The sequence below is a fragment of the Bos grunniens genome, chromosome 18 (assembly GCF_055505025.1).
Source record: "Bos grunniens cultivar Pamir isolate PY7600 chromosome 18, Bosgru_T2T1.0, whole genome shotgun sequence".
Lineage (NCBI taxonomy): Eukaryota > Metazoa > Chordata > Mammalia > Artiodactyla > Bovidae > Bos > Bos grunniens.
In genome coordinates this window covers 7,454,793-7,480,867 of record NC_141182.1, presented here as the reverse complement: position 1 = coordinate 7,480,867, position 26,075 = coordinate 7,454,793, and the positions used below count along the sequence as shown (strand labels likewise).

Here is a 26,075-nt window from a genome sequence, read left to right as displayed (position 1 = left end):
ATCTTTGATTTCTTTCATCAGTGTCTTATAATTTTCTGTGTACAGTTCTTTTGTCTCCTTAGGTAAGTTTATTCCTAGATATTTTATTCTTTTTGTTGCAGTGGTGAATGGGATTGATTCCTTAATTTCTCTGAGTTTTCTTTGTTAGTATATAGAAATGCAAGTGATTTCTGTGTATTTATTTTATATCCTAAAACCTTGCTAAATTCACTGATGAGCTCTAGTAATTTTCTGATACTATCTTTAGGGTTTTCTATGTACAGTATCATGTGATCTGCAAACAGTGAGAGTTTTACTTCTTCTTTTCTCATCTGGATTATTTTTATTTCTTTTTCTTCTCTGATTGCCATAGCGAGGACTTCCAAAACTATGTTGAATAACAGTGGTGAAAGTGACACCCAGTCTTAGGGGGAATGCTTTCAGTTTTTCACTATTGAGAATAATGTTTGCTGTAGGTTTATCATATATGGCCTTTATTATGTTGAGGTAGATTCCTTCTATGCCTATTTTTCAAAGAGTTTTAATCATAAATGGGTGTTGAATTTTGTCAAAGTCTCTTTCTGCATCTATTGAGATTACCGTATGGTTTTTATCTTTCAATTTGTTAATATTGTATCATATTGATTAATTTGCATATATTGAAGAATCCTTGCATCCCTGGAATAAACCCAACTTGATCATCGTGTATGGCTTTTTGATGTGTTGCTGAATTCTGTTTGCTAAACTTTTGTTGAGGAGTTTTGCATCTATGCTCATCAGTGATACTGGACTGTAGTTTTCTTTTTTGTGTGTTGTCTTTGACTGGTTTTGGTATCAGGGTGATGGTGGCCTTGTAAAATGAGTTTGGAAGTGTTCCTACCTCTGAAATCTTTTGAAAGAGTTTTAGAAGGATAGGCATTAGCTCTTATCTAAACATTTGATAGAATTCTCCTATGAAGCCATCTGGTCCTGGGCTTTTGTCTTTTGGGAGATTTTTGATCACAGCTTCAATTTCAGTGCTTGTAATTGGATTCATAATTTCTATTTCTTCCAGGTTCAGTCTTGGAATATTGAACTTTTCTAAGAATCTGTCCATTTCTTCCAAGTTACCATTTTATTGCCATATAGTTGTTCATAAGAGTCTCTTATAATCCTTTGTATTTCTGCATTGTCTGTTGTAACCTCTCCTTTTTCATTTCTAATTTTGTTTATTTGATTCTTTCTCTTTTTTTGTTGATGAGTCTGGCTAAAGGTTTGTCTATTTTGTTTATCTTCTCAAAGAACCAGCTTTTAGTTTTATTCATCTTTACTACTGTTTCAGAAACTTATTTATTATATAGTTAAATTATAAATTTACAATACATTCAAAAGGGATTAAATAAGACATGTAAAGAGTTTAAATGTAAAAATAGAAAGGATTGTCCAAAAGATCACTTGGATTGATTATAATCTCAGGAATCTTTAAAAGAGTGAAGTGTTTTCAGCCTGGCATCACAGGGCAGAATTTGGCTGTTGCAGGTCTATTCACATGGATTCTGAATGACGATCAGAAGATATTCCTTATCTGTGGAGAGAGATGGACAAAGTTAATCCACCCTAAAAATTGGTTGACTCTCTGCGACCCCGTAGGCTGTTCCCCACCAGGCTCCTCTGTCCATGGGTTTTCTCAGGTAAGAATACTAGAATGGGTTGCCATTTCCTACTCCAAGGGATCTTCCTGGCCCAGGGATCAGACCTGCATCTCCTGCATTGGTGGGCAGATTCCTCACCACTGAACCACCAGGGGAGCCCATCTTATGTGTTAGGCTACCCTAAAAATTAAATTTAATAAAAGAATGCTTCAGCTCATCTGCTTGTCTCTTCAGCACATCACTTGGACCTTGTGTAGACCAGTGGTTTGCCAGCCTGGCTGCACATCAGCATCACCTGTTGAGCTACCTGGGCCCAGCCCCAGATTCTATTGGTCTGAGGTGGAGTTCCAGGTATCAGTAAAAATTTTTAAAAAGATCTCCAAGCAATTCTAATGTGCGCCTTGTGTGAGAACACAGGTGCAGGTAAAGCTTTATTTAGTTTGCGGGCGACTCTGATTTTACAGCTGCATTATAGAGAAGTTTGCTCTAGACTAGATTTAGGAACATGAGTCCTGTTTTACACTGACATCCACTAACACAGTGAATGCACCTCCTTCGAGGAAAGAAGTATTTCTGTGGCGGCTGGCTTTTAGTGGCCCCAGTGGATGGGCTCCACCCCAGGGAAGGTTTGAGACCCAACAGACCTTTGACCCACCCTCTGCTTTATCCCCTGGATAGGAGATATTTCTCCCACTCTTCAGGAGGTCTGTGTGCTAAGTTTACGTAACAGGAAATCTATACCTCCTAAATGTTTTACTAACAACAGGTACAAACGGGCAAAATCCAACTTCTTGACTAATTTCAAGGAATTTTCAGATTCAAACTTCTTCATTTTTTAATTGAGGAACATGATGTGTCATAGTGCATGTTAAAACCCACAGTCCCCATCCTTTGAGACACAAAGCCTTTATCCAGTAAAGTAGAAAGATGCCTGAAATGTGACATGAAATGGGCCAGATTACCTGGAGCTACCATGATTTCATGTTTCTTGGATCTGATCCTAAGAAAAGTTAGGTCGTTCTGAGGGTCAATGTCACGGACGGTACTCTTGGCTTTCATGGTCAGCTGATGAAGGAGACCTGCGTACTGAACTGTTGTTGAGTTGTCCAAGGTTGTTCGGATGGGAATGCCTAGTACAAGATTTAATTATGGGTTAAACATTTTTTTTTTCTTTTTATAAAAGCAATAGGTGCATCATAGAAATACTGGAAAATACTGGTAATTTTAAAAAGGAAGAAAAAGTGATGACTCATATTACTCACTGGAACAATTTTACTTTATTTCCTTCCAATCTTTCTGCCTCCACATGGATTTTAAAATTTAGTTGGATCAAATTATAAAAGTAGATTTGACTGTTGCTTTTTTCTTCATTCAAAGGGCAGCATACAAGTTTTCCTTGTTGACGGTGCCATCGACATTATTTTTAATGGCTGTAGACTTTACTGTTCTTTGGATACAACATAATATAATCAACCCCCTACTATAGGATTGTTAGGTTGTGTGTTTTTGTTTTCGTACCTAATGGTGATGAACACTTTAGTATACAAATCTTTTGGAAATTGTTAATTGATTATTTCAGTAGTAACATGTTTCTATATGAAATGCATTTCCCTAAGCATCCTGTCTGGAGAAGGCAATGGCACCCCACTCCAGTACTCTTGCCTGGAAAGTCCCATGGATGGAGGAGCCTGGTAGGCTGCAGTCCATGGGGTTGCTAAGGGTAGGACATGGCTGAGCGACTTCCCTTTCACTTTTCACTTTCATGCAATGGAGAAGGAAATGGCAACCCTCTCGTGTTCTTGCCTGGAGAATCCCAGGGATGGCGGAGCCTGGTGGGCTGCCATCTATGGGGTTGTACAGAGTCGGACACGACTGAAGTGACTTAGCAGCAGCAGCAGCAGCAAGCATCCTGTCTACAGTGAGGTGAGTTCACTGTGAGAAGCTGTGAAAAGTCCACTTAACACATGGTGCTAGTTTCCTGAGAACAGAGATAGAAGGGGGTATCTGCACCTGCTAGAGAGTATCAAAAGGGGTTTTCAGAATTTCTTTGTAACTTCCTCATACAGTATTTTGCAAACCTTAATTTTTATGCTAGAAAACACAGCCACAAAGATGCTGTAGTTTGGCTGGGCATGCCCTGGTTTGCACTCATTCTTGGTTTAAGCATGATTAGATTTGGCTACTTGTGTGCTCTATTGTTTCATTATGAGTGTAAAACAGAAGCTATTAATTTAGCAGAAAAAAACCTAGCCAGACAAATATGCGAGTATAATTTCATTCCATTCAAATCCATCCAGCCTCTCTTCAGGTCACTCTGTGCTTATTGTGGAACAGGTGCCGTGCTAGCTGTTTTACATATATCGTACCTAATCAGAGCCGACCTCCATATTATTTTGAAAACTACCAAATAAGCCAGGGAATTCCAAGGATTTGATTTGCAAATGTGCCTTGAGTTTTGGGGGGCACATGAAGGTGAATCTGGGATTGTTGTCAAGTTCCTCAGGAACCCAAATGAAGGCCCATCAATAAAAAAGGCTAAGGTGGCCCTCTTGGTTTTTTCCCTCAGAGAATGTAGCTCCAGAAACTGGTCTGAGTGCTTCTAACTTGGGACTTTGTTTTTCATGAAAACCTTTGGAGAGCCTCAACTCTGAAACAGACTAATTTCCTTCCCCTTTAAGAAATTCATTCTCTCCAGAGTCGGTCTTGCCAAACAAGATGAGGAGGACAATATTTATAAGGAAAACCTTTTCAGTAAATAAGGTTTCATAGAAAGCTTGTTAATTTCTGTATTATTGTTTGCTGGCCACTTTCTCTCCAGAAGTCAGTTCTGTCTTTCACACCTGGTGAACCATTACATGTGTGTCTTTACCAAGCAGGAGACTGAAAGTGGAGCAAGCACTCCACCTTTTAAGGGTGCTTTTTGACCAAACAGTTTTATTTTGCATCACGAAGAGTGACTATCTACAAAGTCTGCATTGCTCAGTGTCAAAAAAGAAATACAAGCAGAATAAATTATTTAAAGTGCAGATGACAAGATTATGAATCAGATGCTCGGGCCTACTTAGTCAGTCTATTCATGATCCAAGTCAATAAATAATAGACCTAGCCTTCCTGAATAATAAGTGTGCACTGTGGAAACTCTTGGAGTTCTTCATATTGCTGTGGACCCTTGGGGAAAAAATATCAATCAACAAATATTTATTGAGTTCTTGCTTGGGACCATGTGAAGTAATTAAAAAATAATTTATTAGGAAGTAATTATAGCATATGGTATAAAACACACCCACTTCTTCTGAGAGGTAACCACTGCTCTGTTTCTTTGGTGTCCTTGCAGAGATAGTCTAAGTTTATTTAAGTCTGTTCACATTTGTATTCTTCAACTGTATCATTCTCTATTCTGTACCTTAACTTCTTCCATTTGATACACTTGGAAAGTTGTTGCCTTCTGTCCACATAAGGCTAGGGCATTCCTGTTAATGGCTGTATAATGCGACTGTTGAATGGATGCTTTGTAATGCACGTAACTAATATATCTTCCTGCCAAGCATTTGGGCTGTTCCCAATCTTTGCCTTTTATAAACAAGGCGACAGAATATATCTGTGTGGATGCCATTTCACATTTGTATATACTTGTGGGTAGGATAAATTCCTCAAATGTAACTTCTAGAACAAAGAGTATAAATTCAATATTCCTAAATTTACGACACTGCTTTAAAAATATGAATCTTTATGATCCCACCAAGGTGGTACTCTTCAACTGTACACTTGTAGTTTGGTTGCTAGATTATATTTCAAAAATAAAAGGAAATGGCTGGATGGCTGGATAAAATCTAATGAAATCCAAATGATGGATTGTTAGAAATGTCAAGAATATTTAAAATTAAGAGCCTGCAGAAATCAGGCTTATATACATAAGAATATACAACGGATATGACTGTCTGGGAAACAAATATGCATGTTCACCAGTATCTAGTTCAGTGATCAGGACTGTAATATTGTAAACAATGAATTATTTTATAAATGGGGAACCAATGTTAACAAAGAATCTAACAAAAACCTACACCCCTCAGCATTGGGTTAAACTGATAAGCTCATTTCATTGTCATGGATAAGTCTATGTTTCAGATAGTGAAACCAAAGGACTCTGCTGCACATGGCAGAGAATGAGTTTAAACGTATAACATGGTAGAAGGCTTACCTCACCACAATCAAAAACCTAAAAAACTGTTAAAATGATTTACTGGGAATTAGTCAACTAAAACCACTGGTAGAGAGCAAGAACACACAAACAGCAGCTTAGTTAAATATTTACAGTGTTAAATTTCATGGGACTTCTGAATGCTGCAAAGCTACATTGTAATAAATGGCACATTCATTTAAACTTGAGTAGGCTGTTAAGATGGAGTATTTCATTTCATTCGAGTCACACAACTTATACTATATGCTATTAGTAAACATCCTTGTCATACACTCTGGTTGTTAATAATCTGACCATAAAAATAAGCCCCTCATTTGTATTTTTTGGGAAAAGGTTAATTTGGCTTTCAGAAAAGTGCCCCGAACCTTAACACAACCTTTTCCTAGTAGAGGTTAATTAGAAGTTAATGAGTATGAAAAATAATATTGTGTTACCCTTGGATGAGAAAAGTGTTAATTGAGAGACCTCAGGAAAATAAAAGTCATTTTTAATTCAACTGCTCAAGAGATAATCACCGTTAACACATCCCTGCCTTTTCTTCCATATTTCAGTGTGTATGTGTGCTTGGCTGTATTTAGGATTTAAAAATACTGGGTACTGCTTCGTTTCCTGCTTTTTTTTCATCTAATATTGGGAGTAGTTTTTCATGACTTTAAATATTCTTCAACATTTTAAATAGAGTAATGGTTCATTGAGTAAATATTACATAATTAATTCAAAAATTTCCCTACTGTTGGGAGAGATTTATTTACCTATTTGTCTGTGTATGTATTGTGGGAGAACTGGGTTCTATCCCTGGGTTGGGAAGATCTGCTAGAGAAGGGAAAGGGTACCCACTCCAGTATTCTGGCCTGGAGAATTCCATGGACTGTATAGTCCATGGGGTTGCAAAGAGTCAGACAAGACTGAGTGACTTTCGCTTTATTGCTGTTATATATGATGCCTCTCTGAGATCCTTTGCACCTAAATCTTTTCTTCATTACTCCTTAAATAAATTCCCAGGAGTGGAATTACAGATCAAAAGGTATGGATATTTTTCCAACATTTAAAGCATATTGCCAGAATTATGAACTTTAGACTAAGTCTGCCTTCAGATACATTGTCCTCGGTGTCAGGATTGGTGAATGAATGTACCTGAGTTAGTTGCTAAGTTGTATCTGACTCTTTGAGACCCCATAGACTGTAGCCCACTAGGCTCCTCTGTCAATGGAATTCTCCAGGCAAGAACACTGGAGTAGGTGGCCATTCCCTTCTCCAGGGGATTTTCCTGAACCAGGGATCGAACCCAGGTCCTCTGCATCGCAGGCAGATTCTTTACTGTCTGAGCCACCAGATGGGTTGAATAGAGTTCCCTCCAAATTTCAAGCCTCCCCTAAACCTCAGAATGTGATCTTATATGGAAATAGGGTCTTTGAAGATGTGAGGTCATACTAGATCAGTGTGGGACCTAACCCAATGACTGGGGTCCTTATAAGAAGAGGAAAAAGAGTACGAAGAGGAAAACGCACACGATGATGGAGGCAGAGGTGGGAGTGACGCGTTTACAAGCAAACATACAGCAAGGGCTGCTGGAACTCACCGAAGCCGGGAGACAGGCAAGGAAGGATGCTTCTGTGAAGAGAGCCTGGACCACTGACACCTTGATTTCAACATCTAGCCTTCCAGAACTGAGAGAGAATAAACGTCTAATCTTTTTAAGCCACTAAGTATGTAGTGCTTTGTTATGGCAGCCAAAGAAAACAAATACAGCCTCTCTGTGAAGTCCTTCAAATCTTAGGGGGTGTGATAGAGCTTATGCAAATGCCTGGAACTAAAATCAGTTCAACCAGAACAATGGACTCAGACTGGATGGCCTCCTGGAAATATTAGGCATAGCTCTTGATTTACCTGTAGGCTGATGTTAAAACCTCTCCTTCCTGATCACTCAAGCTGGGTGAATTTATTACTTGACATTCTCTTGACATTGAGCATTTTTAAATTTTATTATTTTGTAAAACACATCAAATATTTTATCTGTATAAATAAATTAAAAATTTCCACATTCACAGAACTACTTCATTACAATTCTGTTAAGTATTGGGTATTGTGCCAGGCCCTTGACAATTATTATTTCACTTACTTGTCACAATCATCAGTAAATTGGGTTATTTTCCATTTTTAATAATAAGGGATTGAAGTTGAGAGCTTAAACAGACTTTCAGTGGGTAGTTGCTCAATAAATATTTATTGATGGATTTGCTCCATAATAATGATTAGCTGTGAGAGTCCGTTGCCAAGCACCGAGTTGGCAGTGTGCCAATTCCATGGTTATACCATGAATTATGTGAAGTAGCTACTCTTGTTTCAACTAACGTTCTGGGATCTGTGGCACCTCTCGCCCTTACAGATGCCTGAATTAGCAATGAAGCCAGCAGAAGCCTTTAAGAGGCTGCCACCATAGCTGAGCATGGAACAACGTGCCAGAGAGAAGGCTCTGTGGACTGTTAATAGGCAAGTTTCTGGAATAAGTCTACAGATTTCATAGGTGGAAATGTATTGGCCCTCCTTTAACTATAACCATGAAGACTATACTATAAATTACATTAAAATTAATTCTCAAAGATTTCATTTACTATGGTGAAGGAACGGTTTCTTTTCAAATGAAGATTGAAACTCTGTACGCTTTACAATTTCAAAATGAAAGCAAACTGCCAACAATGGTATTCTTATCTTCATTGTAATAGTTTCATAGCTCCTCCTGAAATGTTAGAAGAGAGTTTACCAAAGCTTTAAAAATTAGACAATGTACAGCACTTCTTAGGAATATATATACATTAAAATTTTTATTTCCCTACCTTTTAGCAGAGTGCTTGGCATGTAATTAACAGACACTCAATAGATGTTTGATAAGTAAATGATTCAGCTAAAATATGTAAAATATACTTTTGACTTAAAATTCCAAGATGTTTGCCTAAGACTTCAAAGAACAAAAAGGCTCTTGGTCTGCTTCTGCGTGTCAAGAAGGCAGCCTGTGATGTATTTACCTTCTGCATTTACAACCATTGTTCCTATAACCCCTTTATGGCTCTGGATCCTCTTTAGGGTTTCCTCCACCTCTGCCTGGAAGAGATCAGGAAAAAAATTAACCAGAGTCTTCATGGTGATCCCAGTCCTAACGAGAGTAATGTTTAGAAAGATCCCTACTCCTCTGTCTCCTTAAACTAAGGTATTGGATGCTAAATCTCAGCTTTTGGAAGAGAGCTTTGAAACTGTCAAGACCCATATGCAAACTTATATAAGACTCTCTACATACAACCCTGAAAAATATCTTGCCCCGAACTTTTGTTGAGACAGAAATCTTGCCTTACAAGAGCGCACTTCATTTTTATCTGTCTCTATTCACTGGAAAAGTATCCTTTATGTTGAACAGAAATCTGCTCGGGTCATCTTTCATTCATTGATCTTTCTGTATTCACACAAAAAATCCCATTTCTACATTATAGATTTAAAAAAATATTTATAGAGCTATATTACGACCTCCTTCCTTCTAAAAGCATCACTTAATAAAAAATCATATTCTCAGTTGTAAATGTCATCTAACTGGGAGTTCAGATGATTAAATTAAAAATATTCTGTGAAAACAATGTATCCCAGGATTCTATTGGTAACTACAGCCTGGATCTCAGGGCATGCTGAATGTTCAACCATAAATGTTATAATCCCATTACTGGGTTTTAAATTTAGCTTTCTGAATCTTATGCATAGACTATTGTACCAGTTTATTTCCTTCTACAAATGCTAAACTAAAGAATATTTTTTCCAGCCTGCATATTTTTCATAACAGAGTAATCACTGGATATTCTGAATTCAAACAGTATTCTGCAGAGTCTTTTGATGAGAGTTTATAAAATAATTTTGTTTACAACATTGTATGGGTGAATGCTATGTTACTTTTGTCAAAAGACAGTTTTCTTTTGACTCAGTTTTCTTTTGACCCTAATGTGGGCGGGAGCACTTATTTCCTCTTTCCACCACTATAGCAGGTGTTTTCTGAATTTCAGGCATTCGTGTACCAGCTTTTCAATTTCTGCCATTATAAATAACATCTATATTATTCACCCAGCACATTTTTAGAATTATCTCACTGCTAAAAGTTTAAATGAATGCATTTTAAAAGGAAACTATACATCGCTACCACAAATGCAAATTCTGTATCATTTGTCACAGGCAGAAATAATCATAAAAAAAGAGAGATCATATTATTAAATTCTACTCCAATGAAAATTATGAGCCTGAGGTTTGCACTTCAGGTGAAAAATCAAAACTACTTGATAGATAGATGATCGTGGCATTCAGTTCAGTTCAGTCACTCAGTCGTGTCTGACTCTTTGTGACCCCATGAATTGCAGCACGCCAGGCCTCCCTGTCCATCACCAACTCCCGGAATTCACTCAAACTCATGTCCGTTGAGTCGGTGATGCCATCCAGCCATCTCATCCTCTGTCGTCCCCTTCTCCTCCTGCCCCCAATCCCTCCCAGCATCAGAGTCTTTTCCAATGAGTCAACTCTTCGCATGAGGTGGCCAAAGTATTAAAAGGACCTAAAAGTGCCAGAAAGTCTCTCCTGGATATAGTCTAGAGGCTGAAAAAAATGAAAGAGGAATAACTTTCTCTGATGTGATTCACTCTGTGGTATTTGGTATTTCTGAGCCATCTTAAAGTAGCAACTCATGTTTGCATCTCACTTTGGGAAACACTGCACTAAAGCATAGTACCTGTACAGGGGATTAAATAACTACTTTTTTTGTGCCATCTATAGGACAACGTCCACAGCTCCTTACAAGATCCGCTGACCTCTTTATTTCTGTTTTACTTCTCTCTCCCTGCTCGACCCAGCCTGTCCCTCTATTTTCCCAGGTGTTTTTTCCTTTCGTGATTTCTGAGCCCTCATAATATAGTCTCTTAATTCCCATCGCCAATACCTTTTCCTTCCTTAAAAACAAACAAACAAACAAAACACCAAAAACACTTTCGGTTTGTTCTTTTTCGACCTTTCTCTTTCTCCATTTTCCTTTTCTTCGCCTCCCTTCTCCCATCCCTACTTCCTCTTTTCTATTTTTCTTTCTTCTCTCCTCAACAGCTCCTCCTTCTCGCCCCTCTCCATTCCCTTGCGCTGTCGCATGTCTTTCTTTCCCTTCGGGGTGATTTTTCTCTCCTCCATGGTGCCTCTTCCCCTTTCAAACTTCCCTCGCTGTCGAGGAGATTACTCATTCCCCTCAGGATCTTTCATCCCTTCCGTGTCTCTTTCTCGATATTCTTCCTCCTCAAGTATTACTCCCAGAAAACACCCCTAGATATCTATTCCCCAAGAAAGCTCCCCCCATCTACACATCTTCCCTTCCTCCACGGTCGCCCCCTCTGGTCCCTCCAGCGTCTCCGTGTGCCCCTCCAAGAAGCTTCTGGAGCTCCTAGCCTTCCCTGCGGCCCCGAGAACTGGGCAGCGAAGGGACCCTGCCTGTCGGCACCCTTGGCGGGCGGGTTGTTGACAGAGATCTCGGATTTACCATCTTATGGGCGGCGAGACTCTGGGCTCAGACCTGCGCCACTGCGGCCTCGGATGTCAACAACGCTTCCAGCCGTTGCTAGGAGACAGTGGAGGAAGTGATCTCCCGGAAGCGTGGGTACCCGGGCCTGCGTGCGCGCGGGGCGGGCCTTGCGGGGCTTGCACTTCCGCCCGGAACTGGCTTGACCTTCCCGGCTGCCGTAGCCAGGGGCTGGGGACCGTTGTCCCCAGCGCTCACCTGAGCTGAGAACTGAGGTACTTAGGCCAGGCTTCGATTCGTTCGTTCGAAGTTTCAGTCAGTCATTCCTTGAGGTACGCGTTCGGTAACCGCCAATTCCCCGTTCAAGAACGATTTATTGACCACTTACCGTGTCCCGTTCTCTGGGCCTGTGGTACATTCTAGAACGGGAGACAGACAAAATGCGCGACAAACGAAGCAGTACTGTCCAAGTGTGATACGTGTTCTGGAGCAAATAAACCGGCGTGGTTCCGTCTGACCCCGGGGTGATATTAGGTATAGACTCAGCTGCCCTGTGACCCGCAGAGTTGCTGAGGCGCTGCCGGGTCAGGGCTGACACATTTGTTCCCCCGCCCACCAAGCGCATTTCTTTTTGATTGAAGACATACACACACACACACACACACACACACACACACATACAATAAGTATGTATATAGTAAATATATATTTATTAAATTACATCTCCCCACCCCCAACATGGAGAAGGCAATGGCACCCCACTCCAGTACTCTTGCCTGGAAAATCCCATGGATGGAGGAGCCTGGTGGGCTGCAGGCACGGGGTCACTAAGAGTCGGACATGACTGAGCGACTTCACGTTCACTTTTCACTTTCCTGCATTGGAGAAGGAAATGGCAACCCACTCCAGTATTCTTGCCTGGAGAATCCCAGGGACGGGGGAGCCTGTTGGGCTGCCGTCTGTGGGGTCGCACAGAGTCGGACACGACTGAAGCGACTTAGCAGCAGCAGCAGCAACCCCCAACACCGTAGGTGAAGTGTCATCATAACGTCTTAGGTTCTCGTGGTGGTTGTACCACCCCCGAGCTGCTCTTCCCTCAGTTGTAGAGCTGCTACTACCCAGTACTTATATTTAACCCACTAGAACTTTATTTTATTTTTTACAAAGCCATTTGCCCACATTTCTGAGTTGCTGAAAAGTGGCAGGTTAGTGCTGAGTTTCTGCAAATCTCCGTAGAAGAGCAGTCCATTGGGTATTGGAGGAACTGAGGGAGGAAACAAGTTAAAGGTCAACTAGGGATGGTTACAAGTCTCTTGGTCTTCCGAGGGGCATTGATGTATCTTGGTAGTCTGGGAGGAAGAGACAGAGTGTACCTGAGGCACAGTGGGAAAATTTTGTGGTTGGGTCGGCATCTTGTCCTGGGGTTTGAAGAGAACTTGAATGACTGAACTCTAGACAGGTCTTCCCTGGTGGCTCAGTGGTCAAGGATCCACCAGCCAAGCAGGAGACACGGGTTCTATCCTTGGGTGGGGAAGATGCCCTGGAGAAGGAATTGGCAACCCACTCCATTACTTGCCTAGAAAACCCCATGGACAGAGGAGCCTGGTCCATGGGATCAAAAGACAGTTGGATATGACTTAGCGACTGAGCATGCATGCAGTAAATATAAATGGTCAAGTTGGGACTGCTTCTCCATAGGGACCCCACTATAGCAGCTCCCTGTAATACTGACTCAGTTTGTGCTTTTGTTTCCAATAAGTACGTTACACCAAACAAGGCATAGTTATTGCTAGGGAAGTCATCTAGAATCTGAATAGGTCCTTGTCTTCCTGGTCAGGGATGCCCTGGAAAAATTTTGAACTTGGCTTGGGACTAGATGATCCATTTCAACTTGGAGTCCTACCCTTTGATGATACTATGTTATGTACAGAAACACTCGCTGAAGCTCTAGTTCTGCTTCAGTTTTTTTTTTTTTTTTCCTTTGAGAAACTTACTGCTTCTCAAAAAGCCAGGTCACAATGGCTAACTCATACCGCCTTGTCACTCCACACTTGACACTCCAGCCAAGGTCATTTGGAATGGGCAACTGAGATTCTGGGGGAGGAGCTGGTGTGTATGTTTGCAGATCTAGTTCTGCACTGATAACTTGTATGCTTTTCAGTGATAAAAGTGCAGGCATATACTGCAATACTGGATAAATTGTATAAACACTGATTCTTGGGCTCTCTGGGTGTTTTAGATCCAGGAGATTCCTACTTGGTTGTGCAGCAATTTGTTTTGCTTCTAAAAATCAGTGGCAGTGCACCGTGTTATCGCTGATGTCAGTCAGCTTTAATGAAGGAACTGACTGCATATGCGTGGTCTGCGAATCCCCTCCTTTCTGAAGTCAGGGTATCAAACTCATTCAATAGCTGACAGCTGTGATTAGAGCAAAGAGAGACTCCGGCATGAAAGGCACTGGCAGGAGTATCCAACTGCTGAAAAAAGTAATAAGAAGTAGCCAAACTGACTTCCAACCAACAGTCAAGTTTGACTCACTGTGCACAGAAAATCAATGAAGAGAATATGAGCCATTTTCTCCGTATTGATTTTCACTTCTAATTATTCCTTGGAGGTAGCATGGTTTAATTTTTATGCTTTTTGAGGGACTATAATGAATATCCAGAGCTGTGCTGTATAAAATATCTTGGCAGCATCTATCACGTTCTCTATACCCATGCTCAGTGTATGGGAACCTCTGTTTCTCTTTTTCTCTTCTGTTCATCCCCTCACCACTTCTTTTGACCCACAGTAAATGCTAACTATAGTTCAATAACTTTGAACTAAAGTGAAAGACTTAATGAATAATACTTTTTGCAAGTACTCTTGAAGTGACCACCAAAGTTGTGGTACATGCGAACATAAAGTCTACTGTTCTTCACATATAGTTTTGTGAAAGTGAGACAATTTTCTGCTGGAATCTCTCTAATAATTTGTTTCTACTCTCTGTTTAATCTGAAGAAACCCAGGTAACTTCATGAGCTCGAGTTTTATCTTGGTATTTTCAGTACCGTCCCATATAGAAACTGGCATTCCTACCAGTTGGCAAATACTAAATAATGAGCCAAGGAGTATACTTTGTGCCCATTTTCTCATAAAATAAGGCATTATTTGTCAGTTTAAACACAACTTCTCCTAGTACTCTAGTGATATTGCTCAAAAAAGTGTACACTAGATTCTTTGACTTCCCTGATGGCTCTGTGATAAAGAATCTCTCTGCCAGTGTAGGAAACTCGGGTTCACTCCCTGGATTGGGAAGATCCCCTGGAGAAGGAAATGGCAACACACTCCAGTATTCTTACCTAGGAAATCCCTTGGACAGAGGAGCCTGGCCTGCTACAGTCCATGGGGTTGTAAAAGAGTTGGACATGACTTACGACTAAACGGCAACAGCAACAACAGTTTGCTTGAAAATTGCCCTTAATACTGAAGCAGAATTAGGGGATGTCAGTGACATCAGTAAGTATTATAACTGACCCAGTACCATTTTAGAATGACAGATTTAGAGTTTCAGAAAATCAGCCATTTTCTACTTTATATTAGGACAAAGGCAACCTCTAGGGTAATTCTTTTCAGGACTCAAGTGTAACGTAAGCATTTACTTCCTGTAAGAGAATCTTTTCTGTTGTAATTAAATGGTTTCCTAGAGCACAGAATTTGGAGTTACATGCAGCTAGGAAGGCAATGGCACCCCACTCCAGTACTCTTGCCTGGAAAACCCCATGGATGGAGGAGCCTGGAAGGCTGCAGTCCATGGGGTCGCTGAGGGTTGGACACAACTGAGTGACTTCACTTCCACTTTTCACTTTCCCGCATTGGAGAAGGAAATGGCAACCCACTCCAGTGTTCTTGCCTGGAGAATCCCAGGGACGGGGGAGCCTGGTAGGTTGCCGTCTATGGGGTCTCACAGAGTCAGACATGACTTAAGGGACTTAGCAGCAGCAGCAGCAGCAGCAGGGTGATGTTTCTAGGTGTGTTTCTGTGAGTAAAGTAAGTTATAAGAGCTTCTGTTTCCTCACTTATAAAATAGGAAAGACAGTATCTCAGAGTTTATGTGAGGTGTCAAAGGTATCATGTGGGTGAACTACTTGGCTTGTGTCAGGTGCCCGCTATGGGTCATTTAGCCACATTACTTTCTGTGTCATTTCCTTTCTTTAGTGTTCTTCCTTATTTCTTCCATTCCTTTACTCCCTTCTTTCCCTCTTTCTCAGCTTTCTCTTTCTCTAGCCTTTCCCTCCTTACTTCCCTCCCCTATTTCTGTCCTCTCTCCCTTCTTGACTACTTTCTCTTCAGCCTCCTTTTCCTTCATGCCCTCCCTATGAAAAAAAATTTATAACTTGTATCACTGACTTTCTCACTAAAGAAAATCTTTCCCTTGGTTCTCTTATTCCTCTTCTCCAGTTATTCACTTAAAATGTTCATCTAGTGTAATTTATTTACCTCTCATCTCATTTTTTCACAATTCCCATTTTTAAACTAATCGCTCCAGCAAGCAGTTTCCATCGTTGTGCACTGCACCCAGTAGATAGTCTCAGTATCTTAGGGGTGAGGGAAAATTGTTACTATTTCCTGGTTTTTAATTTTGTTCAAAGAAAGGACTGAAGGGAGCAATAAGAGAACCATGTACTTTATATACCCCTTCTTTTTCCCTGATAATACAGTCAAAAGGTCTCTAGTCTATTCAGTTCAGAATTACTTTCATTGTTAGGTATAACACACAAGACAGTTTGGTGCACAAAAGTTGATTGGTGAGTTACTAACACAGGCCACGTGCCTAAAAGAAAATATAAAATCAGTGAGTTACCACAAAGTGAACGCCTACGTAACCCCCAACCAGGTCAGGAGATAGAACACTGCCCACATTCCAGAAGCTTCCACATGGTCATTTCCAATCATTACCTTCACATTGTATGGCCTGAAAAGCCTAAAATATTTACTGTCTAGATCTTCGCTGAAAAACTTGGTGACCTCCATAATAGACATTTTTTCCCCCTCTTGAGTCTTCTAAATATGTTTGATGGTTGAAAACAAAACATTGTTAAAAGTATGTAAATGCAATGTGTAAAATAATCACAACACAGAGTAGGGAGGCTAAAGGGATGTATCCTGACATTCTACTTGATGTGTTCAAGTAGTACTTCTAAGTAAACTCTGAAGTGAGGTGTGTAATCCATAGAGGAACCAATAAAAATTTATACAAATACAATGAAGTGAAGTTGCTAAGTCGTGTCTGACTCTTTGCGACCCCGTGGACTGTAGCCTACCAGGCTCCTCCGTCCATGGGATTCTCCAGGCAAGAATACTGGAGTGGGTTGCCATTTCCTTGTCCAGGGGATCTTCCCGACCCAGGGATCGAACCCGGGTCTCCTGCATTGGAGGCAGATGCTTTAACCTCTGAGCCACCAGGGAAGCCCCAAAACTCCATTCAGTTCAGTTCATTTCAGTTCAGTTGCTCAGTCGTGTCTGACTCTTTGCGACCCCATGAATTGCAGCACACCAGGCCTCCATCGGAGAAGGCAGTGGCACCCCACTCCAGCACTCTTGCCTGGAAAATCCCATGGACGGAGGAGCCTGGTAGGCTGCAGTCCATGAGGTCTCGAAGAGTCTGACACGACTGAGCGACTTCCCTTTCACTTTTCACTTTCCTGCATTGGGGAAGGAAATGGCAACCCACTCCAGTGTTCTTGCCTGGAGAATCCCAGGGACGGTGGAGCCTGGTGGGCTGCTGTCTATGGGGTCACACAGAGTCGGACACGACTGAAGCAACTTAGCAGCAGCAACAGCAGCAGCAGCAGGCCTCCATAGCATAATAGATAAACTGGAGTACTAAAAGTTGTTCAAATAACCTAAAAGAGAAAGACAGACAGTGGGACGGAAAACAAATGGAACAATCAGAAAAGAAAGATATAATTGTAGAATTCTGATTTATCAACAGTTACATTAAATGGATACAGACTAAGCACACGGAGAGATTGTCAGAATTCTTCAAAAAATGACCAGTAATTTCTGTTTTTGAAAGATGGAGTAGATGTATGTTTCCTTATTCTTCCCATGGAATATAACTAAAAGTCATGCAAATTATATGTACAAACCCAAGAAGACTTTGACAGATGGAGTAAATCAGGCAGATTGCCCAGGGACCTTGGGACCCAAGGAATGACATGAGTGTAAGTTACCTGGGTTTCTTTTTTGCCTCCTATATCCCAGACTAGGAACTGAAGAAGCTGGTAATGCAGAAATGCCGATAGGCACAGAAATGAAAAACAAAAAATCCAAAACCCTATGCTTGAATCCAAGGATCAGGAAGGGCCAGCCAGCAAGATGGAAACACTTTGAAAATAACCACTGTACTCTAGCCAACTACTAGCAACCAGCCACCCTCATGTGGACAGGCAAACCCTATGGAGAGACACCTCCAGCTGTGTTTATTAGCTCTCTAGTCACTTCCACTAAGGAGCCAGAAATACCATGTAAACATTAATCCAAATAAGCAAGAATGTTAATATCTCATAAATAGACTTCACAGCAAAGAAAATTACCACACATAAAAGGAAAATTATTTAAGGATAAAATGATCAATCCACAGAGAAGATACAGCAAATCTAAAAAGGTATGCATCAAACAACAGAGCTGCAAACTATAGAAAGTGACAGAATTAAAAGAAATAGACACATCTTCAATAACAATTGAAGACTTCAAGACCCCTTTCTCAATGATTGATAGAAGAATAACAAAAACTACCAGCGATAAAGAACTTGGCATTATCAACCAACAGAATCTACTTGACATTTACAGAATTCTCTAACCAACACCAGTGGAATATATGTTCTTTTCATGTACCCACAGAGCATATACCATCCTGGGCAATAAGACAAACCTCAACAAATTTAAATGAACTAAAATCAAACAGAGTATGTTTCCAGGGGCAGTGGAGTCAAGTTAGAAATCAATAACAGATAATATTAACATCTCCAAACACTTGGACAATAAACAACACATTTCTGAATAATGCATGAATCATAGAGATCTTAAGAGAATAGAAATACAGTGAACTGAATGGAAATGAAAATACAACATATCAAAATTGTGGGATATAACTAAAGCAATGATGAGAGGGAAATTTATAGCCATTAAATTATTACATTAGAAAAGGTAAAACATTTTAAAGCGAGCTCTCATATCGAGAACTTACAAAAAAACCAAAGGAAGCAGAAGAGTGTAAATCATAAACATAAGAGCAGAAATGAAACACTTAAAACCAGAAGACAATAGAGAAGATCAGAGTTGGTACTTGGAAAATATCAATAAAATTTGCAAACTTCTAGAAAGATGGACAAAGACAAAAATGGGAGAAAACACACATAAGCAGTATCAGAATGAAACATGGACTGTCACTACATACTTTGCAGAGATTTAAAAAGTTAGGGAATAGTATGCACAACTTTGCATGCATACAGTTTACAGTTTAGATGAAATGGACCAAATCCTTAAAATCACCTGCCACAAAAACCCAGTTTGAAATACATAATTTAAATAGCTGTGTACATATTCAAGACATTGAATTTATAATTTGAAAATTCCCCGAAAGAAATTTCCACTGGAGATTCACCAAAGAAATCTGCAAAAATGTTTAAAGACTAATTAATATCATTTATACACAATCATTCCAAAAGTAGAAGGGGGAAGACATACCAATTCATCTTATGAAGTTAGCATTATCTTGTTATAAAAAACAAAGACAGTATTAAAAAAGGAAGAGAAGGAAACTATAGACCAGTATCTTTCATGAGTGTACGTGTAAAACCCTTAACAAGATATTAGCTAATAGAAATAGCAATTATAAAGAATTATAAGCCATTACCAACTGGAGTTTATCCCAGGGAATGCAAAGTTGGTTCATCATTCAATAGTCAGTCAGTAGTCAATAGTTAACAGACTAAGGAAGAAAAAATAATCACATGATTAATAATTGATGCAAAAAGAGGAATTTGACAGAATTCAATACCAATTCATGATTAAAAAAAAAAAAACAGCACACTTGGAATAAAAGGGAATTTCTATAACTTCTTAAAGTGTTAGTCAGTCATATCCGACTCTTTGCAACCCCATGGACTGTAGCTTTATAAAGAGTGTGTAAAAAGCTACAGTTAATGTACTTCATGCTGAAAGACAAATGCTTTTCTCCAAAAATTGGGAAAAAGAGAGGATGTCCTCTGTTGCTACTCCTTAACACAGTGATGGACCAGTTAGCCAGTGCAGTAAAGCAAGAAAAGGACTGAAAAGGCAAATGATTTTCAAAAGATTGAAAATCAAGAAATAAAACTGTCCCTATTTGGAGATTATTGAATATGTAGAAAATGCCATGGAATCTATGAAAACAACTTGTAGAAATGAAATCTTCAGGTGTAAATATAACAAAACTTGCATAGGATTTGTATGCCTCATACTATGAACTGCTGATTGAAGAAAAGGAAGATCAAAGTAAATGAAGGGATGCCAGTTCTCTCCAAACTGATGTACAGGATCAATTCCTGCCAAAATCCCAGCAAAATTTTTTGAAGATTCAGAGAAGATTATTCTAATATTTGTATTGAAAAACAAAATAGCAGAGACAATTCTGAAAAGGAAGAATAAATTTGGAGAAACCACTGTACTAAATTTCAAGATATATAGCTACAATAATCAAGACTAGGTTATGTTGGTGGAGAGCTAAATATATGGATCAATGCAACAGAAGAGAGAACCTCAAAATAATCCCACGCAAATATTCCCAGCTGATTTTTGTCAAAGGTGAAGAAGCATTCGGTGAAGGAAACATGGCTTTTTCAATAAATGGTGCTGGAGAAAATTGAACATCCATAAACAAAAGAAACAAACTAAATTAAAGCAAAACAAACAAAATGCTAGGCATTTGTTTTGCCTCTTGAAACTGTGGCTTGATATCTTTTGTTCATTTCAGGAAACTCTTATTCTGTTTTTCCAGTTTTCAGTAATTACGATAAAAACATTTTTTATGAATGAATAAAAAGTATAGCTTTGTCTAAGGTGACTGAGTGAAAAATGTTTAGTCATCATACTCTGCATGTATATTTCCATCCATACAATTACAAATACGGAAACAAAATGACGCAACTATATATGGCGTTTCCCCTTTATTGTACCCTATGTGATCTCTACCGGGTTCTTACTCTCAGAATCTACTGATTATCATTTAGGATATGCTTGGCTAATTTTTCTATAAGTTTTCTTTCTTAATTAAACCCATGTGAGGATGTAAGCAGTGAAATATTCTCTCCAGACCCTTAAAAACTAAATATAATTGGTATTGGGGAAGTCTGTGGTCCTTCTGTTAACAATTTCTTCTCTCTCATTTTTTGTTAGCTGGGCATAGTTTTCCAAGCACTTTGATATACCCAGCCTCAGTTGCCCTCACAGCGACTCCTTGAGCCTGTCAAGCTTGTAGATACAGTCTCTGAGGCAAAAAAGCCAATTAACAGAATAAGAGTCCAAAGTGATAAATCCCATTTCATATCACTCTGAAATTTCCCAGGATTTCTCTGAGTGCCTGTTTTACACTCTTCAGTTTACCTAGTTCCAAAATATCATAGTCCTTCCATGGATACAGTAAGTGCTCCAATCAGAAACAAAGATATCTTCCTTTTATGCTGTTAGGCCAACTGCATACAAGAGAGAAGACTTTGTTATCTACTTGTAAAGAGGGAGGGTTCTCATCTTCCTCCCAGTTGACTGCTGCTTCCTAAGAGAACACCAGACATCGGAGAAAGAGCCGTCCTGCAAATATAATATTTTGATTGACCACTTCTCTTGCAGTGACTCAGTAGCTGAGATGGGTAGTCTGCAGATCCTAGAATCGTCTGGAGATTGTGACCAGGCTCCCAAGTGGAATTGCTGTAAGCCTTGACTAGCAAGAAGCAGCTTACATTATGGAGTCTTGGGCTTTTCTTCTGACCACTGTAGGGATTAAGAGGACAAGGTAAGTGAGGAAGCACAACTGAGGCACATGTTTGGAAGGCAAAGTGATGGAGATAATATATGAAGCCTCAGAGTCCTTCTTGAGGTGAATCATACTTACATAGGGGAATTGTTCCTTCAAAAATATTGATGGAGTGTTTGCACAAGAACCATGGGAATACATGGGAATGCAGTGAATAAAATAGGAATAGCCCTGCTTTCATAGCACTTGGGGCTTCCCTGATAGCTCAGTTGGTAAAGAATCCACCTGCAATGCGGGAGACCTGGGTTCTATCCCTGGGTTGGGAAGATACCCTGGAGAAGGGAAATGCTACCCACTCCAGTATTCTGGCCTGGAGTGTATAGTGCATGGGGTTGCAAAGAGTCAGACACGACTGAGCAACTTTCACATAGCACAGTCGTAAAGAATCAGACACTCGTTAGGTGAACAGATGTGAAGGTTGAATAGAAGGGAAAGAGTGGGCAAGAAAATGGAAGATGTTTCAAGAGAACTAAGATTATTGCAGTTTGGTGTGACTTTAGCTGTGGCTTTTCCTTACAGAATGGGAAATGAGTTCTCTAGCTAAAACCTAGTCTTACTTTGAAAAACTAGGTCGAAGTGCTTAACTTGAAATTTAGAGAATCACCATGACTGTTCCCCCACTGGCTCCCTGCTGTTTACTAGTGTGTTTATGTAGAACACTGACTTCCTATACACAGGCAAGAAGGTGTGGCTAACTCAGATTTCTACATTTTGTCTTGCATGGCAAGTTGTGAGTCTGTCCGTCCTGAGGCAGACAGCACCCTCAAGTGGCAGTGAAGATGAGCACTCTACCTGCCTTACTGAAGGTGCATTTCTGCCATTCCCCCTGAGGTTGCAGTCAGCTGGGAGAAGAGTCGGCTGCAATTCTGAAACCACATAACACAAGGAGAGTGCTAGTTCTTACCAAGAACTCACTTATTATCTAAACATTAATCCTTTTAATTTGCCTCCAAAGCAGTTACCTGGTTGAGAAAAATTACAAAAAAAAAAAAGAATGAGGACTATACAAAATGGGAAATGTTCTGTCTTTTCCCTTTCAACCCCACCCCCAGAACACTGGGCAGCAGAAGGAAGTTAGTAAGTGGATCTGCTGGAGTAAACAATAGAAAGTTAACTTCTTGACTCTTCTAAATAAGTGTTGGAATAAGACTTTGACCTGTTACCAAATAGCCAGTCTGCTTTAAGTGCTCACCTGTCTGGGATTTAGGACAGAATAAGGAGGGTTTGTGCCCCAGGGAGGGGGACTGCTGTGGTTCACATCATAATGTCCCAGGACACACCAATTCCCCTTCTTCCAGGGGGAAAATTGGGATCCTCTGCACAAATGTGTTGTGATTTTCAGCATATTCAATTTTATTTAGCTATTCTGTAGAAATCTAAAGATTTAAGAAGGTGCCAAATAGATGGAAAGAACTGGTCTAAATGACAGAAGACCCAGAATGCAGTACCTACTTTTCTTTCTGCCTAAATAGGAAGAATGGCCGAGTCCGGGGAAATGACCCTGTGATGTTTTTAAGAATCCTCTAGGTGGCGCTGTTGCAATACATATCGGCTAGAAAAATTTTAAGCACTTAACTATCAAACCAAAACTTACTGAACGTCTTATATTCATGGTAATTGTTAATATGATCCTACTGATAATTTATACCATCACATTTACATCTTATTCTCCTAAGAGTGAGCCTATACACATAAATTCCACAACAAAGTAATTTCAAGAGTTGAAACTTCTCTGGTTATTATTGCATAAAATAATGGACTTCCTGTGTGGCTGAATTCTTCCACACATGTTAAAACTGGCTGCAGGATTAGCTCTTTCAACCTCAACTTGCGTTGGATGGTGTAGGACAGTGCCTTGTACAAAGTGGGTGCTAAATTAATATTTATCAAAGAAATTGATTCTATTTTGTTTTTCCTCTTTCACTACTGATTGGAAATGACATGACTGCCTGGATTAAGGTTTTGCAGTGCTGGTCAGACATTGCATCTTATCTTTGCTAATGCTAATAAAAAGACTGGGGGGCCATTTTTTCTTTATTTTTGAAAATAGCCTGAGGTATGTGTGTGTGTGTGTGTATATATATATATATAAATGTGTATATATAAATATATATATAAATCACTTCTTCATTTAAAAGCAAATTAGTTTTTAGGTTGGTTTCATTGAAATGCAGGAATGGCATGAAAAATCATGTTTGATAATTGCTCAAATATTAATCAAGATTTTATTAAAATCAATATTTGATATGCTGCTCAATTTAATTAAACTAAACCATAGAGAAATGGCTAATAAATGAGCTTGAAAATCAATCACAGGATAAGCTATGTTTCTTTTAATTAGTTTAACCTATGAAATGTTGGGTTAAGCAATTGCTGACCACAAAAAGAACAACAACAAAAATCACCACTTTTATTTCTACAGTATGAACAGCTAATATGAATGCACACATACTCTGTGCCAGGCACTGTGCTAAACCTTGTATATTTAGTTTCTCCATTTATTTTGAAACAAAATCTTACAAGGTCTGTCTCCTCAGTTGAGCCAGCTGAGGAGTATCCCAGGTCATTCAGCCAGTAAATGGCAGAGGTAGGTTTTAGCACAATGATCCAGCTCTTCCCACTCCGTTAAATTGCTCACAACGAGGAAGAAAGAGAATGTGGCTAATTTTAGAAAAGTTCATTGGTGATCATTTTCTTCCTAAGAGAAGTATTGCATTTAAGACGGCTGATGGATGAGAGGGGGAAACCCAAATCAAAAGGCCTGAGTGTTGACTTAGCAACTCTGAGTCTCATAAACTGGGAAAAAAAAAGAGGTTCTTATTTTTTTGGATAGATACAGAATATGATTATTTACTATATAATTTATGTTTATTGAGAGTGGCAGAGATTTATGGCTTTAGTAAAAAAATGTTCTAATTGGGATTAGCTAATGAAAAAGTGGTTGCACTGGAGAAGGAGAAAGTCGGAAAATGTGATTTCAGTGGAGGTGTTTCTTCTCTCCTGGGAGGCCAACAGAAGGGCTAGTGTGACACACTAGGGCAAGAATCACACTTTTAATTAGGCCTTCAGCGTGCGGCCTGCACTCTTGGTTCTAAGTATTAGCCATCCAAAGAATCGGCTCTAGGAAACTAAAGATATTCTTGTTAAATACCACTGACAAAGAAAACTGAACTGCAGCTTCAGTTCAGTTCTGTAATAAGAACCTCCCTCATTTTTCTTTAGTGCTTGTTCAGTGGGATGAAAATGAAAAACCAACAACAGTCACAACTACATAACTGTGCGACTTCTCAGCTCTGGGTAATTCTCAACTTCTAAGGCTGAGGATAATTTTTCTTTCAACTCACGGCTTCCCAAACAACAGTCATTCATGTATCACATGCACAGTTTTTGACATCTCCCTGTACCTCTCGTGTTACTTAATATTTTCACTGAAAATGGTTCATTTTTAAAAACTGAAATCAACTACATCTATTTTAGAAGGAGACTTTATGTCACGACCACAGATGGAAGCTAAAGTTACTTGCACTAAGAAGGATATGAGTGAAAAGAAATATAGTTAGGTCAAAACACTGTTATCAAATTTTAACTCCAGGAGAGTACCCAGAGGCCATAAAGACATACTTGTATCAAACTGAGACTTTCTCTTTTATTGTATCCAAGGAATAAAAAAGATTTGAAAAGGGAATGATTTTTTTTCATTACGTGAATCAATTTTGTCCAGCAAAGTGTCTGTATACCACTTAAAATCATGTTCCCCACCAGAGGTGCATCCTCCAATCTTTATGATCAACATCCCGTGAAGCTTTGTCTGCTGGTCACACAAGCCTTTACTGCTTCCCCCCACCCCCTGCCCTGCCCTTTCTTTACTTCTTGGCTTCCTCCTCAGTAGTATTTGAACCTTGCTCTCCACCCATCCAATGCCACTGACCTTATTTCTTAACATTTAGAGAATGCTGTAAGCAGACAGACTTGGGATGGGAAGCAGATTACAAAGTGAATGGTTTCTATTATTGGTTAACACTTCTGTTCTCCATATATGATGTTTGAGATAATTTTTCTTTAACCAGATGTGGCAAGCTTCTAAAAATAGTAAAGTAAACATTATGAACATGATGTCTGTTACCACTCCTGACTTCATATACCCAGTTCTTGCCTCCAGAGGCAATCGCTGTTATCACTTTTTCTGTATTCCTTCAGAGGAATTCTGTGTATGTGCAAGTTTACTTGAACCCATATCCCTCTGCTTAAATGTCACACAAATGGAAACACACTCTACGTGTGAATGGATAGAATGCTACATTTTGTTTATTTTAATCCAACAAAGTGTTTTGGATGTAGTTTCATATTAGTATCTATAACCCTAGCACATTCTTTTGAATACTGCGTAGGTAGACTCTTTGCATATGGACAGGGAGGCCTGGCGTGCTGCGATTCATGGGGTCGCAAAGAGTCGAACATGACTGAGTGAACTGAACTGAACTGAATCCCCTTACTATGGGCACTTGGGTCATTACTTTTCCTTCTGTAAACAATGCTGTGTGCAGTATCCTTGCATAATTCTCTTTGGGCCCATGATGACCATTAAGAAATAAATCTGATGCTGCACAGTCCTCATTCAAGTGGATGGAGTTCTAATTATAATAATTAGAGTGGGCAAACATAGGCATAATTCTTTCAGGAAGATTGGCTTTC

At 39.6% G+C, this 26,075-nt stretch overlaps 1 protein-coding gene across 1 annotated transcript; it reads right to left on the bottom strand.

The window, feature by feature from the left end:
* Positions 1-1,273: 1,273 nt before the first annotated feature.
* DYNLRB2 (dynein light chain roadblock-type 2) lies at positions 1,274-11,411 on the bottom strand. The gene is made up of 4 exons (XM_086349435.1): positions 11,351-11,411; positions 8,832-8,907; positions 2,573-2,740; positions 1,274-1,543 (listed from the first exon to the last, which is right to left on the bottom strand). The coding sequence occupies exons 1-4, from the start codon at positions 11,351-11,353 to the stop codon at positions 1,500-1,502; spliced, it is 291 nt and encodes a 96-aa protein (XP_086205561.1). The 5' UTR covers positions 11,354-11,411; the 3' UTR covers positions 1,274-1,499.
* Between the last annotated feature and the right edge of the window lie 14,664 nt (positions 11,412-26,075).

What these genes read in the sequence shown, in the direction of transcription:
- DYNLRB2 (XM_086349435.1), bottom strand. An exon ending in AATGGTTGTAAATGCAGAAG is followed by an intron (nt 2,741 to 8,831) that starts GTAAATACATCA and finishes ATCTTGTACTAG; the next exon opens with GCATTCCCATCCGAACAACC. An exon ending in TGAAATCATGGTAGCTCCAG is followed by an intron (nt 1,544 to 2,572) that starts GTAATCTGGCCC and finishes CTCTCTCCACAG; the next exon opens with ATAAGGAATATCTTCTGATC.